Genomic DNA, 19508 nt, shown 5'->3' with positions numbered 1-19508 from the left:
TTCGTCCTTGCTAGCTCCAGCTCCTAGGGTTTTATTGTTCTCACCCCCACTGGCTGCCTCCATCAGTCCGTGCCACCTGCTGCCTCCTTCTCAACGGAATACATCTTTTGTTGTATTACTAGATCAGTGCTTGTTTTGAGCACGCCGCGCTACTGTTTGTAGTGGTTTCATTCTATATCTTTAGGCATGCAAATTTGGAACCTTTAGGGTACCCTTCGGCCCTACTTAGTTCAACCAAATGAACTAAAATTTCAAAAATATGTGAATTCCGAAAATTTAATTTATTTAGTTGAACTAAGGAGGGTCGGAGGGTACCCTCAAGGATCCAAATTTGCATCATCACATATCTTCCTACGAGTACTGAAACCAGCATTAATATTGCAGATTCTCGATCTCATTAGGCTGAAATGGCAAAGCTAAAAAATGTAGACCAGGCTCCTGCATTGCGTTGATTTTTTTTGCTGACATGGTTCCTTTCCTGATTTTATCGCTGAAACTAAAAGTTGAGATTTGTTCCATATATCCTGTCAATGATTCCTTTGCATAGCTATATATTTGTTTCTTCAGAATTTTTTGCGATGGGTGGTGAACTTATGTCAGGCATAGCTTCTTAGAAATTAGAATATAATGGCATAACTTTAGGGTCATGTTGAATGTTTTTCATTGTTCCCTTCAACAAGGTAATTGCAGTGTGTTACAACTTGAAACTTGTCGTTATATGGTTAACATTACCATGATCATGGCCTTTGTATCCTTTTTGGTTAATAATCTGGCCGCCAAACGGTACTCTGTCTGTAGATATCCTGAATTTCATATAGCTGAAGTGCAGTGATATTTTCTTGTTCAGATACATAGATTGAGGAATGGTGGTGATGACTATAGTGAAGAGCCCGTAGAAGTTCATCATGTGGAGGAAGCATTTGTTGACTCATTATTGTAAGCATGTTCACTAAATTTTATATATTGTTGGTTCTAAATGCCCAAACAAAATCAGTGTATTTACTTATGTTACTTGTATTTTGTAATGCGCAGGTCAGGTGCAAAATCTCACCCTCAGGATGTGCTGCTAAAGTTGCAAAAGGAGAACTTGTACAAGCAAGATGCTGAAGAAAATTCTCGTTTTGTTCACAAACTGGGCTTGTATAAGCTCCAGTGTTGTTTATTGATGAATGGACTCGTTCATGATCCTAATGAGGTAATAATTGGCTATCTAACTTAAAAATTGTCAAAATTGGAGAAGCATCAAGCCTCCATAATATATAAATTTAAGACGGTAAATTCATCTTTTCTACATTAGAATGTTTCTTTAACAGCAGTAAATTCGCTGGTACTAAGGAAATTACACAAAAATGCTGAAGCAATAGTAGTAGCTAATGTCGTGCCTTTCTACTACTCTTATATTCTAAAGGACGCGACCATGAATGCTATGAACGATGAGCTTCCTAGGATACAAGAACAGGTCTATTATGGGCATATCCAGTCCCATACAGATGTTTTGGAGAAATTTTTGTCGGAAAGTAGTTACAAGCGGTACAACCCATCGGTAAGTACCAATATTTCTAAAAAGCTGTGGCGGCATTGGCTCTCGATTTACTTAACCATATAATATTTACCCTCAGATTACTGGCAAGAGCACAGAGAAGAAGAGATTTGTCTCGCTGTTTGCATCGTATCACCAGGAAGATTCTGTACTTCATGATATCAGCTACTTACATTCCCATGGAAGTATGCTTCCTACTATTCTGTGCCTGTACCTTGTCATCTATCGTCAAAGTTCGCTGGTGTTGAAATGTAGTTGTTAAATCTATTTGCAGCCGGAGATGATGTGAAGCCCGTAACTCATCTACTTGCTGTTGATCTTTCTTCGGTGACCGGGACCAAGTTGCTTCACGAAGCCATACGTTATCTGGTAGATGAAGCAATTGCCTATCTAACATGCTATTTATATTGTTTTCTTCTGATTATGTCCCTTTATTCAACACGATGCAGATGGACGGGTCTAATAGAGCTCGTGTTGGTCTACTACTTTATGCCCGCAGTGATAGTATTTCCACTATTTTACTTATGAAGGATATCATTGATAGAACCATTTCTTCTTTCAGGTTTGTTCCTCTTTTTCTTTCCTTTCTTTTTTCCATTTTCCAGTAGAGATTCAGAATGGTTTAGTCTATCACTTTTTCTTTCCTCTCATCATTGAATACATCAAGCTTGTCTCTGATCTTGTGAGTCATCTTGTTCTAGTGGCAAGGAAAAGGTACTGGACTTCCTATATGGGCTCTGCAAATATTATGAAGGTCAACATATGGTTGCTTCTTCTGCTGCTGGTGATACGCTTAGTTCTATTAAGGACAAGGTGTATAGCTTAGCTGCTGAGACTGCCTTGCCTGTTGATGATTATAAAGCATGGCTTACAAGTTTTTCTGCTGATACAATTCTCGAAGGGATTGATAAGGTCTGCATCTGAGGACTGAGCTTTCTTGACCTCTTTGTGAAATTCTCTCTTTGTACTGTTAGTATGTGTACTTAGTAGTTTTAACCTTTAAGTGTCTTTGAAACTTAACATACATTAAGGGACTGAGCTGGGTTCAAGCAAACCCTATCAAGACTTGATTTTTATTCTGCTCATTTCATGTCTCAGTTTAATTTGTCTATGAGATTGATTGATCATGTCAAGCTCACCATTATGGAAATTGGAGCTAGCTAGAGTTTGGCTTGAACGAGCATATCAGCTGTAGAATTTCCAGAAGTTTTAGCCATCATAACTTAATATTAGCTTGGCTAACATAGTAACATTGTGCTTGGCTTTTAGCTTAAGAGCCCCTAGAAACTGCAATGCATATGTACTTGTTGGTTGTAGGTGTTTAAGTTAAGCTTGAATTGAAATTGATGTTAGACCCAGTATTAACTCAATTTCTGTAAGAAACGAGCCCAAATTTGAGCAGAAACCAGACTATATTTTAGTACTCCCTCCGCCTGGAATTACTTGTCGTAGAAATGGATGTATCTAGATGTAGCATCCTCTCAGGACTCATGACAAGCATACTAGGTCATCACTACTTGCTTTGTGCCAGTTGGCCACTGTCTCACTCATTGTTCAAGACGAGTTTAGCCTTTCATATGAAAGCCACTGTTTATTTTTTTCCCATTTCTTTATACCTTAACACACACACACACACACACACACACACACACACACACACACACACACACACACACATGCAGCGCTCCTGCATGCTCTAAAAAATAATAACAGACAAAACAGTACAAGGTAACCTACTGTAAACAGGCAATTTTTCGGTAAGAACCACAAAAATGATTCACAATCTTTTCCTATGTTCAGTTTTCAAGTCAATACTTTTCTGCCAGTTTCCTAACAATATTGTTCAGAACTTCTCACGCATATTTATTTGGTTGTGCAGTTGTCAGACTTTTTATTTGGGCAACTGGGGCTTGAATTCGGTAGCAATGCTGTGATCACCAATGGACGAGTAAGACTATGTTTCCCTCATTTTGTTTCTGTTCATATCCAAACTAGTTCCATGGTCTTTGTCCTTTTGGTGTCTGGCAATGCATAAATACTCCCTCTTTGTCTCAGTACAAGTCATCAGCACGGTCTCCAACTTGACTCTTTCACCCATCAATTTCTTTGATGGTGCTTCAAATAAAATTTGTTATATTTTTAGTAGGGGGGAGCCTGACTGACCATATATATATTAAATAAAGAGACAGAAAACGTATTTTGATGCGTAGCAGTAAGTGCGAGCTCGACTGAGCATGCATCAAATAAGGAAAACAGGAACAAATCCATAACAATTATACATTATGAAAGTATATTTTTTTCATCGGCCTTGTAATATGAATTTGATTTTGTCAATGCTGTATTATTTTGTTGTCTGAAATTTGAATATGAGAATAATGATCGAGAATATATACAGTATAATTTATTGTATTGGAGTATTATATAATTGTATTTTTTATATAAAATATAAGCAATATTTCTCGTGCATGTTGAAAGAAATAAGAAGTAGTGGGATTGGTGAAGTGAGATGTGTGCATGTTGAGAAAATAGTATAAGTAGCATTTTCCATGTTGAGAGAACAAAAGTAGTGGAGTTGATGAGGTGGCATGTGTGCATGTTGAGATAAATAGAAGTAGTGGGAATCAACTACTTAAGCATACTAGATGATAAGAATGTTTGTGTCCTCAAGGTTATTTCGACCTGATTTGTAAGCTGCTTCTGTAGTTTATGACTGTTATTCCACCTTGCAGATTTTTGTTGTGGATGATGGTGACTCATTTTTAAACGACGATTTAGGTCTCCTTGAGTCTATGGAGTATGAGTTGCGAACAAAATACATACATGAAATAATTGAGGAGGTTGAATGGGGAGGAGTTGACCCTGATTACCTGACAAGGTAAGATGTAAGCGTGCAATGGTTTCATTGGCTTTCCTATAGGGGTTTAATTATTTACAATTGAATGATTAGTGTGAGGTACATATTTGCACTAGCAGTAGTGCCTTTATCTGTTCATCCCTTTTAATATATTAGACGACAAGCTCTGGATAAGCACATTTTTTAGGTGACAGCTAAATACGGATATATATATTTAAAAGTTAACAGGTTATGCGTCTGAAGTAGTAATATTTTTCCGACAAAACCCAAAAAGCTTTGCATCTCAATGTATTGATAGAAGAAAAGTTATGTACAAGCCCAAGGAAGGGCAGAATCCATAATCACAATGCTGCACTAGTGCTGGGCGCCACTAGGAGCAACACTGCTAGACCCACCGCCCCTGTTTTCGCCCACAATCGAACTTCGGCCTGATTGTGTCGAGCAAGCTTGCAATGTTGGGCTGCACGTCGTCGAAGATACACATTGCCTCAGCTCTGATATGTGCCTGAAGGAATAGTTATATCCAAAAGGCTTATAATAAAGATATAATGCTAAAACCTTCCATTTTTATTTAAAAAATCCTAACTGATGCATCCTATTTGCAGCAAATTCTACAGCGATATTACCATGTTGGTCTCATCATCAATGTCTATACGTGAAAGGCCATCTGAAAGAGCCCATTTTGAAATTTTAAATGCGGAATACAGGTAAACTACCTCTTCTTTTACATGTATAAACATTCTGCTGGAATATATGTTGCTATGAGGTACCAGGCACATTACACATTCTGGCCATTGTTCTGCACTACAACTGACCTTCTATTGACTAAAACTACACTTTAGGAAGGAACTTATAACTTGGCTACAGATAGTTTCTGACTAACTCTGGAATCGCCAGTGAGAAATTTACCTCGTCATGGATCATTTTAGCTTGGAGTAATAATCCTGCTTTAAAGTCTTAAACATCTCGTTTGAAATAACTGGGTGTAAGTATTTCTTGCTGCCTGCAGTTTAATGTGCATGCCAGAAGAAATAATGTGTGCGAACACAAGTTTCATCTATCCTGGTTCATATTTTAACTGATCCATCCCATTCATTTGTCAATATCATGGCCAGATATTATGCTGTCATGCTGGGTTTTGTAACTTTGTTGTTTTAATAATAATATATGCTGATGCTATGATTTGAAATGCTAGGAGTATGTTCAAACTTTATTCAACTGTTTTGAGCTTGGGTTTTAATTCTTAAGTCACCCATCACATTTATGATTTATCTATATATGCAAGGAATTTTCAACTTGAAAGCAGTGAAGACAAACACAAAATGTTGGGTCTTAATTCTTAAGTCACCCATCGCATTTATGATTTATAGATATATGCAAGGAGCTTTCAACTTGAAAGCTATGAAGATAAACACAAAGTAGTCACACACACGGCTCAAATGCATGTCGCGTCCCTGTTTAGCTAACTGTAAATTGCAAGCACTGAGTTTTCACTTGAACCTACTTAAAACTTGGACTATTCTTGGATTTATGATAACTTCAGACAGTTTGATCTCATTTTGTTCTCTATCATGCAGTGCAATTAAGCTGAATAGTATGAATTCAAGTGTTCACATTGATGCTGTCATTGATCCTCTAAGTCCTGCTGGGCAAAAACTTTCTCCACTTCTACGCATTCTCTCTCGACAGATTCAGCCGAGCATGAGAATTGTCCTTAATCCAATTGTATGTATATTTTATCGTTGTTATCAGTTAGCATATGTTCTGCATCTAAAATTAATTGATATCTGTACCCACTGCTGCTGGGTAATTTTATTGTTTTGAAGTTCTGAAATATCAGTATGAGAAATGAACCAACTAATCTAACAGGGCATCTGATCTTTTTCTACCTGTCGAGGCTACTGAACACATTAAGTCTTTTAACTAATTATAGTCATTTAAATGACTCAGTTGTTGCCAAGGTTAGATGATGCACCTTAATAGTCCAGAGGCCTATCTCTGTTCTTGAGCTATCTGGTTGTGGTCATACTTGCAATCAATTGATTCAGTTCAACAATTGGAACATTTTAACCAACTTCACGAGCTAGAGATTTGCTGGCATGATCCATTCATCATTGTACGCAATCATATTTTTACACAATTTCATGTTATTGCAATGACATGCCTCAACTATAGCAAAAATTAGTCTGGTATGCATCTGTAGTGACCACAACCCTGTAAAACAATTGTTTTTATCCTGTTAATTATTCAGTTCTTTGTGTGTCTTGATTTGATTAAATCATGCTCAGTTCATCTCCATGAGCATTTTTTTCATGTTTTTTGTTTGTCCTATTGATCGTAAGAAAGTACTCCCTCCGTCCAGAAATACTTGTCGAAGGAATGGATGTATGTAGACGTATTTTAGTTTTACATACATCCATTTTTATTTATTTCTCCGACGAGTAATTCCGGACAGAGGGAGTATGATTTACCATCTCTATTTGAAATTGAAGTCTATGAGTAGAGAAACTATGGTGTGATGTATTGTTTGAAGCCTTATTAGTATGTCTAGGTGGATCATGGATGGAAATGCTTCTATTCTTGAGCTTGTGCTAGCTGCAATCCTACAAATTTCATGCTGACATTTTCTGATTATTTTCAGAGTTCTCTTGCGGATCTTCCTTTAAAGAACTACTATAGATTTGTTCTTCCGTCGATGGTAAGAGTACACATATTTACTAGCCAGAACGTCCCCACTACCTACAATGATGCTTGACCATTTGATATGCAGGATGATTTTAGCAGTACAGATTTTTCTGTACATGGACCTAAAGCTTTCTTCTCAAACATGCCGCTATCTAAAACACTTACAATGAACATCGATGTTCCTGAGCCCTGGCTTGTTGAGCCTGTCGTTGCCATGTAAGCCAGCCACCAAGTATTAAGAAAAATATCAGAATTTATATTCTACAGTAGAGTCTAATCACATTATTGTGGTCGTTTTCTGTGTTTCAGCCATGATCTGGATAACATTCTGTTGGAGAATCTCGGTGATGTTAGGACATTGCAAGCAGTATATGAACTTGAAGCACTTCTTCTTACAGGTATGATCATTTAATAATCATCTCTTTGATTGTGGTGGATTATTTAGCGAACAGAATTTGTTTTTCAGGTCATTGCATGGAAAAGGATCGAGAACCTCCTCGTGGTCTGCAGTTTATCCTTGGCACCAAACAAAGACCACACCTGGTAGACACACTTGTCATGTCCAACTTGGGATATTGGCAGATGAAAGTCTCCCCGGGGGTGTGGTACCTACAACTCGCTCCTGGGCGCAGTGCTGATTTGTATGAGTTACCTTCGAAACTCATCGCCATAGATAGCCTGAGGGGCAAACTTTTACATATTGAAGTGCAAAAGAAAAAGGGCAAGGAGCTTGAGGACTTGCTAAATGCTGATGATGACAACCATGTCCAGGAAAAGACGGTCTGTTTTTATTAATTTAGTTGTAAAACATATCAATTCTAGACATTCTTTTTTCCTAAATGCTTTTTAATGCAGGATAATAAAGGGTGGAATACCAACCTTTTGAAATGGGCTTCTAGTTTCATTAGTGGGGATGCCTCGTTAAAAAAGAAAGCTGAGAAAAACACTGTTAGTATTTCTTCTGTGAGTTATTTAATTCCACTGCATGTTATTCCGATCAGGCTACAGAAACAAGCTTTGGTCTAGGAAAATTTGATTGTCCAATTTTTCATGATTTTCTTGCTGGGGTGGACCCAAAACTTCCAGGAATATTGTGTAGAGATCTACTCTAGTGTTATGTATGGAAGTACTTTGCTACGGATTCTAGACCAGCCTATAAACTGTACAGTGATTCCTTGGGGAAAAACATGACTGAAAGAATGAGATAGTTTCTGAAAACATAGATTATGTTACACATTTGATTTTACTGAAAGGGAATTACACTGCGCATACAAAAACCTAAAACACTTGGGAAAACTGAACTTTGTTAGGAAGTCTGAATATATCTGTTTGATGAAAGGTATCATGGAACTGTTCCTAGTTACACCTTTGCTCTTGCTAATGCCGATGAAGATATTTTCTGTAATACGCATATGTAGTAATTTGAGTAGAATAATGGTTCTACATGTAAAAGTTACAGGGTAGTTCATGCATGTTTGTATCTTATGTTACTGGTTACATACTCCACATTAGTTGCTTAGAGAAAATCCAACGGTTTTGCTTTGCACTTCTATTCAGGACCTTAAGGATGCAAGACAAGGGGAGACAATTAACATTTTTTCTGTTGCTTCTGGTCATCTGTAAGTGTCCATTTCGTGAAAATATGAATTGCATTCTCTGTGGATGCCTATGCTGTTCATTGTTGGTTATAGTTTATCGTGCTGACACTTCTCACTTATGCGATTAACCTTGAGAGCCATGTTCCGTGTTAGCTGCTAGCACTGTTGCCTTTCTTTTCCTTGAACTACTTGCTGTCGTTATTAGAATAACACATGTTTTTTGCAGTATTCTGTATACTGCACAAATAGCTATTCTTGCACTCTAGTCTAATGTTGCTGCAGCAAATCCTAGTTACACATCATACACCATTTTACTCTTGGAAGAATATCATACCGAAAGGTATGACTTGAGAACATGTGATTTAGCTGCAAATTTTCATGTTGCAGGTACGAGCGTTTCCTAAAAATTATGATCTTGAGTGTTTTAAAAAAAACACAAAGGCCAGTGAAATTTTGGTTCATAAAGAATTATCTATCTCCACAATTTAAGGTAAATGAGCTGCTTTTGAGTTGATTAATTAATGAGCAGATGGAAGGTGTCTCTGCTGTTATCTAACCAGTAATCCTGCCAGGATGTCATACCCCACATGGCTCTGGAATATGGATTCGAGTATGAGCTTATCACGTATAAATGGCCAACATGGTTGCACAAACAGAAAGAGAAGCAACGAATTATATGGGCATATAAAATCTTGTTTCTGGATGTTATATTTCCACTTTCGCTGAGGAAGGTACTTTTGTCTATATTACAATTACCTTATGATCCTGCTTCATGTAACCATGTTCTTCAGTAGGTAGAAGCAGTTATAGCCTGATTGAGTTCTAATGGTATTCTTTTTCTGATGCTTTGTAAATAGGTTATTTTTGTTGATGCTGATCAAATTGTGAGAACAGACATGGGAGAACTGTATGACATGGATCTGAAGGGCCGTCCCCTTGCGTATACACCATTCTGTGATAACAACAAGGAGATGGATGGCTACCGATTTTGGAAACAAGTTAGTTACCAACTTAGCACAAACCATACTACTGCTGTAGACCCGATTATTCATGGCAGGTTAAAGATGTTCTCAAGTTGTCTGCTGACTCCTGTTCTTTTTCCCGTGTGTTTAAAGGGTTTCTGGAAAGATCATTTGCGAGGAAGACCATACCATATCAGGTTGTTGATCTGTTGCATCAAGTATGCTTAAATAGATTATTGCTGTTATTTTGTAACATGATCGTTGTTTCAGTGCCCTTTATGTTGTTGATTTGGCGAAATTTCGACAAACTGCTGCTGGGGACAATCTACGAGTTGTTTATGAAACACTCAGCAAGGACCCCAATAGTCTATCAAACCTTGATCAGGTACATCTATTTGTTCCCCTTTACGCGTAACATTTGATGGAGTGGGTCACAGCCTCACAGGCCAGTGCTGCATGATTAGTGGCTTCACTGCTACAGTCTACAGACCAGAGTTCATGTTGCTGATGAACTGGATTTCTTGGAAAGGCCCAATCTTGAAAGATATAACTTCATTATTTGATTCAAACATGATTTCGCGCAATATGTATATGTGCAATTATCGTTTTTAATTGAATTTATATTGATAATTCAACAACAACAACAACAACGAAGCCTTTAGTCGACTAACTCATGGTTCTGGCACATGGATAGCAAGCTTCCACGCACCCCTGTCCATAGCTAGTTCTTTGCTGATACTCCAGTCCTTAAGATCAATTTATATTGATAATTCAAGTATTTAATTTGAAAGTTAAAAAGCTGCATTGCAAGAGGCAAGTTCCGTAGCCATATCAGTTCTTTGTATTCATGAAAGCTCGAATAATAATAATAATATAGGTGCAATATTTTTCTAGTGGTTACCATTTTCAACTTGCATCGGGATGAGCTGGTTTCTGTTTCCAACAGTAGAATGCTATATGTAGAACCAAGCTCCAGACTACAAAATAGTCATATAAGTGAAGATGAGTGCAATGCTTACTTGTAGCACTTTTATCCAGGATCTCCCAAATTATGCTCAACATACTGTGCCCATATTCTCACTCCCACAAGAATGGCTATGGTGTGAATCCTGGTGTGGAAATGCCACAAAGGCAAGAGCAAAGACCATTGATCTTTGCAACAATCCAATGACAAAGGAACCAAAGCTTCAGGTAAAATTGTGATTTGCCATGATCTGTTCCCTATTGCTTTAGTGTAGCACTAAAGGTTTGGCTATTCATAATATTTTCCTCGCACTCTCCAGGGTGCTAAGAGAATAGTTCCAGAGTGGGTTGATTTCGACGCTGAAGCTAGGCACTTCACCGCGCGCATCTTGGGGGAGAATGTGGAGGAGATTGCAGAAGCCACTCCCCCATCCTCTGAGCCTGATGCACCAAAGCCTGATCATGAAGACTCAAGCCAGGACTCGAAAGACGAGCTATGAGCACCAGCTGAAACCTAGCTTGATCATTTTCAGGAAAGAACAAAACTATACTTACTGGTTTGATGCCCCAGCAGAAAACATGGTGCAGAGGATAACCAAGCACAGGCGCAGGTATCAACCCAATTGTAGACGGGCCATACCCGGAGGCCGGGGCATATTGACTGCGTCCCTGAGGAACTCTTCAACATCAGTAAAGCTTTTTGATACACCCGTAATCCCGTAGGGATAGGGGTCTAGTAATCAATAGCAAGAAAGCATTGTAACAGTCGACAATTTATGTACTTTATGATTATGTTTTCCATGAGGCACCATAAACTATTTTTGGCATCTGATTGATGATCGAGAATGTACTTGGAAATTTTTGACATGATTTTTCTCACGAGCCATTCTCCAAAGCCACACGGTTTTCAACTCTGCGTTCCGTCTTATTTCCATAATGAATTGCAGGAACATTTTAACGCAGGATAACGTCGTCTGGAATTCGAATAAACTAGACTGTTTTCATGGAATTTTACATTACACATCACATCTTGCAAACTGGGGTCTGACTGACATTCGAGTCGAATGCAAGCTCTGCGGCGGCTGTTGAAGCTTAGCTAGTGCCACTCCATGCCGCCGAGCGTGATGGAGCCCATGCCTTCCCACATGTCATCGGTCCACCCGACCTCCTCGCCGTCGACGCCCTCCTGCTCGCCCTCCCACAGCCCACCGCCGCTCGCGTCTGGCAGGCAGCCAAAAGCACCACCAATCAGCTCAGCTCATCGCTCCCCACCGTTTACTCGACACAGAATGAATTCGGCGAGAGATCATCTTACAGTGGTTGTACAGGCCACGGCTGCCCTCGCCGCGGCCAGCGAGCCTTCCCCTTCCCCTCCCCCTCCTCGTCGCCGGCGGCCTCGGCTTCGGGTCGTCCCCGAGCACCACCACGTGCCCGGCGTTGCTGCTCGTGCGCCCCTCGTTGCCTCCTAGGGAAGAGGCGAGTGAGATCAGTGCCGTGATAGCATGAAGAGTAACTCTGCAAATGGAGGGCGCACGCACCGAAGGGGCTCTTCCGCTTCCGCGACTCCCAGCGGCGGCCCCCCGCCGCGATGTCCTCGACGTCGAGCCGGACGCCGCCATCGCCGTCGTCCGCGTCGCCCCCCGCCTCCGCAGCGGCGGCGCCACCGCCAGCTCTCGCCGCTGGGGGCGACAAGCCGTTGAACCGCTTAACACCGCCGCGTCCAGAGCGCTCGCGCCAGCCCCGCGCTTCGCCGAGGAGCCCACCGACGAGAACGCGCTCGCCTTCTCCTGCCAGGTCCCGCCGCCATCAAGAACGGAGAAGCGTGACGTAAGGGGGAAGAACAAGGGCAGAACGATTGATACCCTGATGGTCTTCTTGGTGACCCTGACGATCTCCCGCTTCGGCGGCGCCGGCGGGGAGTTCGGAATCTCACCGTCCTCCGCTACCGGCGGGTAGGGATTTTGTTCCCCATCGGCGACTCTGGAGGATCCAAGAAACGAAGGCAAGGGTTAGAGAAGCAGAGATCCAAGATGGAGCAAATTTCGGAAGAGGAAAAGATTCCCCTCCACCTGGGCTTGACGAGGAACGATTGCAGGGTGGTCTGGCCGCCGGACGATCGGATCCTGCTCGGGTACGTCTTCTTATTCTGCTTCCTCATTCCGCCTCCCCAAGATTTTGGTCCTCTGTCTCTCTCCTTTCTCCTTTCTCTCGTAGATAGAGTACGAGTGCTGTACTGGACTAGACGAGACTAGAGTCCGCCCAAATTTGTTGGCGCCAAAGTTCTTAAAAATGCAAGCGCTCCCGCCAGAATTTTTGGGGATAAAATCACTAGGCGCAGCCCGCTACCGCCTTCTTGCCAAAGGCCTGCTCTTACGAGTTAAGACTAATATCCACTAAAAAAAGGTTAAGACTAATACGACATAATGAGGCTACGATTAATCATACTCCTACATTCCAAATCTTAAGAGATCAATCTGATGCAAAACCGCAAGAGCACAAGATAGTACTATTAGCATTTCTTGGCAGGAATGTGTTTATACTTTATCCTGGACAATCGCAGCAGCGTTGCTTGCTTCCAATCAGTTAAGCGAATTAGCGTGATGCAGCCCCAACGGAGTTCAACACAAACAAGCAGAAAGCAAAAGATAACAACAAGTGAGACACCAGAAAGGAGCAAAGTATTAGCATTTCTTGGCAGGAATGTTACAAGTGCAGAACTGGAGTTAACATGTTGGCCGCCTACTTTTGGTTCAGGAGCCTGCGGTACATCCAGATGATGAACAGAAGCTGCGCCACAGAGACGACAAGGAGGACGACCACCAAAACCGGGCTGATGCTCCACGTGTTCCCAGAGCCGTGCTTCGGCCTACGGTGGCGATGACGACGGCGGGAGGCCATCCTGTGGTGGTGCTGCATCGAGCTGAGGAACCGAGCTCGCAGGGTGTCCGTGTCGGTGTCGGCCCAAATGGCGGTGTACACCTTTGGTGCCTGATGCGAGTCGTCGGCCTTGATGTCGATGGAGAAATGAGCATTGTCGTTGTCAGCGTAGCTGCTGGTGTGGTGTCTGTATGCCATGGTTGCTTCAGTTGTACCAATGGCACAATACGGTGTGCACGCGGGGTTCGAATGTGGATCGGTGTTCTTGGATGCTCCAGTAGATGGATGTTCCACTGGCCCAGCCTTGCTTTTGTAGGTAACTTTCTCCGAGGTTTTGTTTGCCATGCGAGGAATTTTCTTGATGGATGCGCCTATGCCACCGCCTGCACCTGCGAAACTGGCTTCTTGCTTCTTCAGTCCCCGTTGCTTGCGCCAGGCTAAACTTGCAGGCAACATGCAAGGCTCTGAATCGCACGTGGTTTCAGTAGCGCTGCATGCTTTAGATTCTTCATGATTTGGATTGGCTGGCAAACTGATGCTCCTGTCCTCCATATGACCACCAGTGTTATCAACACCAGTACAAGTAGAATCTTTAGTAATACTTACTGTGTGATGAACTTCAAGGATTAAACTGCTATCAATAGTGCCAACAGATTTTGGTGCCACTTCTCTGTCTGCTGGAATTTCTGGCATTGTTGTCGCATTTGTGCTTGCACTTGCAGAAGTTGTTGTCACTTTTACCTTGCCGACATTCTTCTGATTAATTGTGTTCGGTGAATGTACATCGGCGTCAGCATGATCGTCTTCTCTTATGTTGAATGTTACTTGCCTGGAGCGAGCCATGATAGCAGGTGAACTATTTTCAGTTTTATCATTACCAAATACTTTAGAGTCACTGCCAACTACTTGTGTTGGCACCTTACTTGCAGTGTCATGAACCCTCCTGGTCTGTTTACTGATGTTAGCAAAGTCCTCTCCTTTATTCAATGTGCATTCCTCGCTTTGACATACACTGATGTTTGAATTTTGATCAGTTTCAGTACAGTTGATTACTCGAGATCCTTCACGGACCAAGTTATGACCAACTGCAGCAGCAGATTTGCCAACAGAAGAATCCCCAGCAGCGCCAGCATCAGTATGAACATCCTCTCCCATCTTTGACCTTCTTCGCCTAGTTGCATCAGGACCAGTTTCTTGAGGGGTAACTTTTGACAGCAAGCCTGTATCGTTATTGCCACTACGATCATCTTTAACAACAGGACGCTGTTTCTCCACTCGTGAATGTGATTTAGCTCGATGATCAGGAAAGAGCACAACTGAATCTGCATCTTCCTCAGCTTCACCCTCCTCAGGAATAACTTCTGCCAGCTTATGCATGCGACGTTGGCTATTTCTCCTTTCTGTGTTCCTATGGGTCACATTTCCTTCAGCCATGGGAGCTCCTTTTTTCACTGCTTTTGAGTCGAAGAAGCCACTGATGTGCATATAACCAGTACCTGAAGCTGTAACCCCAACATCTTGATTGGCATTTCTGTTTTCTGCCGACGCCTCGTCAGCACTATCAGAAGCAGCAGTTTCAACGTTTCCTTGAGCATTCACATTGCTATCGAAGATGTAAGGGCTCTTGGAATAGTATATGTAATCACCGGAACCAGTCGTCGACCCGTGTACCTGTACAATGTCCTTGATCAGGGGCCAGTCTGGGCCATCCACCAGGCACCTCTTGAGCAGTTTGATCGTGCTTGTGACATCCAGCGAGCGCAGCTTTGCCGCACGTGCCTCGATCCATCTTGGGATCTCCTGCAACTGATGATCAAATATGTGCACTGCTCGCAGGCTGTCGACGTTCTCCAGAGTCTGCAACACTGGGCAGTGGGATATGCTAAGGTCTTCAAGGGAAGGCATGTCTGATAACTTCTTCAGATCAGGTGCGTTCCAAACGCTCAATTCTCTCAGTGCAATAATGTCCTCCACAGCCTCGAGACTCGCCATGTCCACTATGCGCAGCTCCACCAAGGATGTCACGTGTCTGAGGCCGCCAGGCAGGCGTCGCAGCTCAGGGCAGCTCTCGAGTTGCATCGCCTGCAAAGAGGGCAACGTTCCTGCCTCGATATCCATCCATGTTTCAAGCTTATGTAATCCTTGCAAGCGCAGGTTCTCGAGCTTTGGAAAAGGTACCTCAGGGTGGTGGCATTTGCCCATGAACTCTGCATCGATTGACGTGAGAGCTGAAGAATCGACAATGCTCAACGATCTCAGCTCTGGCATCAGGCCTAGTGGAGGGAGGGACTGGCACAAGTTGCACCCGATGATGTCGAGGCGGCGAAGATTTGGGAGGGAAATGTCTGAGAGCCAGCTGGGGAACTTGGCTCCAAAATAGCCAGCAATCTTTAGCGACTCGAGGCACGGTGGAGGGTTGAGCTCTTCCAGCACATCCTCAATCTTCCTGACCGCCGTTGGTGTGTGCGGCAGACTGACAGTGTCGTCGCTGGATGACAGCGCGAGCTCCCTGAGGCTCATCTTGCTGGCAAGTGCCACTTCAGCCGCCTCAGACCGACCGGGAGCCCTCTGGAGCTTATGCACATGGAGTATCCTCAGCTGGCACAAGTGCTTGAGCTCAGCCAGAGGCCACCCACCCCGGTCCTCTTTGCTGGCCACGGCGAAGCACTGGAGCGACGTGAGGCTTCTCAGCTGGCCTACCCTGAACGCGGCAATGTCGATCGTTGTTCCAGCAAGATCAAGGTCTCTGAGCCCCCTCAGGTGCTTCATGCCTTTGGGCAGAGCATGCAGTGACTTGCACTCCCTCAGCAGCAAGAATTTCAGGCTCCACAGGTTGCTGATGGACTCTGGAATCGCCTGTATCCCTGTCCGGGACAGGTTGAGGAGCCTCAGGTGAACCATATTCCCCAGAGTCTCTGGGATGAGCTCAATTCCTGTTTCACTCAGGTCGAGGACTCGCAGTTGATGATGCAGCCTCGTGAAGATGTTTCCTTCGGTTGCCAGTGGGTTCCTGGGAAGCAGCAGCGTCCTTATCATCTCCGAATTCAGGATGCTCTCTGGTATCGTAGCCATGTTTCTTCCTGGAAGGGAGACGCGCCGTGGCCTGAAGGAGGTGTCGCCGTCGTCGGGCAGCCGCTGGCCGTCGCCGGTGAAGCCCTCGCCTTGCAGGAGCAGCTGCGCCAGAGCATGCAGCGCTTCGTGCATCGTGCATCCGCGCACGTCTTCCTGCGTCGTCTGGAGAAGGTTCCTGCCAACGAGCTCATCGTAGTACCCCTCGGCTACCTCCTCGACGGAGGCGCCGCTCCTGGTCTGCACCAAGCGCTCGGCCATCCAGTGCTGCACGAGCACCCGCCTCTCGACGGCGAAGCCCGGGGGGAACAGCGAGCAGTACAGGAAGCATTGCTTCAGGTGGTGCGGCAGGTCATCGTAGCACAGGTACAGCGCCTTCATGGCGTCGTCCGGCAGCCCCTTCACCGACCACGCGGGGCTCGCGAGCACCTCGCCCCACACGTCGGCGCTGGCCTCCCGTGTCCTCAGCACGCCGGCGACCGCCTTGATGGCCAGAGGGATGCCGCCGCACTTCTCGACGAGCCTTTCGCCGACGCTCTTCAGCTGGCTCTCGTCGTCAGCCACGCACGCCGCCGTGCGGAGCAGCAGCCAGCCGTCGTCGGTGCTGAGCCTCTTCACCCGGTGGACAAGGCTGGCGCCCATCTCGCGGGCAGTGCTGCCGCGCCGCGCTGTGACCAGCACCTTGCCGCCGCGGCCCAGTGGGTTCTGCAGCACGTCCTCCCACACCCCGCCGTACCACACGTCGTCGACCACGAGCAGGAACCTCTTGTTCGCCACCAGGCCTGTCAGCATTGCCTGGAGGTCGGCGACGCTCTCGCCGCCCTTGGTGTCGCCCCCAAAGGCGTCGATGACCTGCGAGAGCAGGCCGGCCTCCGTGTACCCTCTGGAGAGGCGAACCCATGAGGTTGTCCCGAAGCTGCAACGCACCCTCGCGCTCTCGTATACCATCCTCGCGAGCTTGGTCTTGCCGAGGCCGTCCGGTCCGACGATGGCGACGACTTCGCATGTCGCTGGCCTGCCCGTCTGCGTCAGCCGATCGACGAGCAGGCGGGCGTCGTCCTCGATCCTTGTGCCGACGATGCCGGGATCAGTTGGCTGGCGCCTCAGCAACGTCCGCGTATGGACGGTGGGATCGGCCGCGTACGCCGCGTGGAGCTGCAGCCGGCGCTGCTTCCTCAGTATCGCCTGCAGGTTCCGGTTCACGCGCTTGAGGTCGGCGGCGATGTCGCCGTGGGGCTCGGCGTCCTCGCAGCAGGAGGATAGCAGCCAAGGCAGAGCCTGCACGCCATGACGAGAGCACAAGGTAATAATTAATTAACAAAACCTGCAATGCAATGCAACAGTGTGATCCTAGTTTGTTCAAGTCAGAGGCAGTAATCTCGCCTGCTGCTGCTGCTGCTGCGGCGGCTTGGGTTCCCTGGCCCCGAGCCGGCGCGCGGCGACCCTGCACCGGTCGACGGCGCCGTCTGCCTCGTACGCCGCGGCGCGTACCTCGGCGAGCCACCGCGCTGTGGCCTCGTCCCCGCCCGCCGCCTGCGCCTCGGCGTCGCCCAGCACGGCGGCCACGCTCTCCAGCCTCGCCGCCAGCTTCCTCGTGGCCGCCGCGACGCCCAGCTCCTGCGCCACCCCCCCTTCCACCACGCCGCGCCACCGCGCCGCGGTGTCCGGCACGAACGCGCCGAGCACCACGGCCATGTCAACCGCCTCCGATCACGACGTCGTCTACCCTCGCCGAGACAGTTGTTTCGTTCGTTCGTTTGTTTATTATGGAATTGATTTGTTCATTGGATGGAAGAGAATAAAGAGGATCACCTACGCACGAAGTCAACTACTAGGAACTAATAATTCAGAATGTAATTGCGCCCCGGGGATCGCGTCATGATGAGCATACACTTGGAATAGTTCCAGCCTACCAAGATGAGGGCCACGCTGTATACAAGGAAATGACCTTTATATTAAGGGACTGGATATGTGCGAGTCGACTGAATTTCAGAATCGGGTTAGTCGTCAGAATTGTAAAGAGGAAATAGAAACCGTCTGACCCCAAATTCAGAGGTAGTCCATCAAACCCAGGCAACTTCTGCGCCCTCTAACTTTTTATTTTCTTTTGCATTTCGGCTTTCTTCTGCCTTCTTCTTTGGAGTTAACGGGCTCAACCCGTTAACCCACTTGGATCGGGAACTCAGCTTCAACACCGCACGCGCCTCCATTTCCTTCCTTTTTCCACCTTACGCCTTTTTGGTTAGAGAAATTTCATAGAAATTCTAGACGATAGGATTCTTATAGGATTTTTTTTCTTTAGAGCCCTTTGGTTCATAGGAATGGATTTCTATTCCTACATAGGATTGATTCCTATCCTTCACATTTCATAGGAAAATAAAAAAGAGCCTAGACTCAATGGAAAAATTCCTTTGGTGTCAACCAAATGACATCTTGTTTCCTATTCCTACTCATAGGATTTGAGATACATGTCATCTCATTTCTTACAAGATTCATATTCCTATGATAATCTTATCCTATGAACCAAAAGAGGCTACCCTAATAACGCTGCCATGGAGAACTTAGATCCAAAACAGAAGAACAAGATCTCCGTACTCCGCCCCTGGTAAATCAACTTCTTCTCCTTCAAATTTTGTTCCCATCTGTTGATTTCCTTCTTGAGATCATTTCAGGCCAGGAAAAAAAAGGTTTAGTTCAACTATTTCAGATCTTGAAATCAAAAACATATAGAGTAATCCCTTGAATTGCACACATTATTAGAACAATAATATCATTCGCAACGACCCTAAAGAAACAATTAAATCCTGAAACTAAAAAAAGATAAATGTTTTATAGAGTTGAATGAATTGTACCGAAACCTGTTAAACGTCCTAAGTACAAAAACAGTTACTGAATTCAGAATACAATTTTTTATAGAGTTGAATGAATTATATGGTAACTTGTTACCCTTCCTAAGAATA

At 44.6% G+C, this 19508-nt stretch overlaps 1 protein-coding gene and 1 pseudogene across 3 annotated transcripts in view; one reads left to right on the top strand and one right to left on the bottom strand.

The window, feature by feature from the left end:
* The window catches only part of LOC119268820 (UDP-glucose:glycoprotein glucosyltransferase-like), a 22275-nt gene extending 10794 nt beyond the window's left edge, over positions 1–11481 (top strand). The window contains exons 14-37 of one of the 3 annotated variants that reach the window (XM_037550536.1): positions 848–936; positions 1033–1195; positions 1409–1543; positions 1620–1725; positions 1815–1909; positions 1990–2102; positions 2242–2452; positions 3420–3488; positions 4270–4415; positions 5000–5101; positions 5972–6119; positions 7036–7092; positions 7165–7295; positions 7389–7477; positions 7546–7859; positions 7935–8027; positions 8637–8698; positions 9065–9167; positions 9250–9408; positions 9535–9675; positions 9793–9836; positions 9910–10024; positions 10678–10830; positions 10923–11481. In XM_037550536.1, coding sequence (XP_037406433.1) covers positions 848–936; positions 1033–1195; positions 1409–1543; positions 1620–1725; positions 1815–1909; positions 1990–2102; positions 2242–2452; positions 3420–3488; positions 4270–4415; positions 5000–5101; positions 5972–6119; positions 7036–7092; positions 7165–7295; positions 7389–7477; positions 7546–7859; positions 7935–8027; positions 8637–8698; positions 9065–9167; positions 9250–9408; positions 9535–9675; positions 9793–9836; positions 9910–10024; positions 10678–10830; positions 10923–11102 — 3018 coding nt within the window. In that variant the 3' untranslated portion in view covers positions 11103–11481. Of the gene's footprint in view, positions 1–847; positions 937–1032; positions 1196–1408; positions 1544–1619; positions 1726–1814; positions 1910–1989; positions 2103–2241; positions 2453–3419; positions 3489–4269; positions 4416–4999; positions 5102–5971; positions 6120–7035; positions 7093–7164; positions 7296–7388; positions 7478–7545; positions 7860–7934; positions 8043–8636; positions 8699–9064; positions 9168–9249; positions 9409–9534; positions 9676–9792; positions 9837–9909; positions 10025–10677; positions 10831–10922 lie in introns of all 3 variants that reach the window. The other 2 variants (XM_037550530.1, XM_037550544.1) reach the window with 2 other exon arrangements.
* Positions 11482–11913: 432 nt separating this feature from the next.
* Positions 11914–18243, bottom strand: LOC119352777 (annotated as a pseudogene).
* Positions 18244–19508: the final 1265 nt, after the last annotated feature.

The sequence above is a fragment of the Triticum dicoccoides genome, chromosome 1A (assembly GCF_002162155.2).
Source record: "Triticum dicoccoides isolate Atlit2015 ecotype Zavitan chromosome 1A, WEW_v2.0, whole genome shotgun sequence".
Taxonomy (NCBI): domain Eukaryota; kingdom Viridiplantae; phylum Streptophyta; class Magnoliopsida; order Poales; family Poaceae; genus Triticum; species Triticum dicoccoides.
Note: the sequence above shows the minus strand (reverse complement) of the source record. Positions and strands in the feature narration are given on the sequence as shown.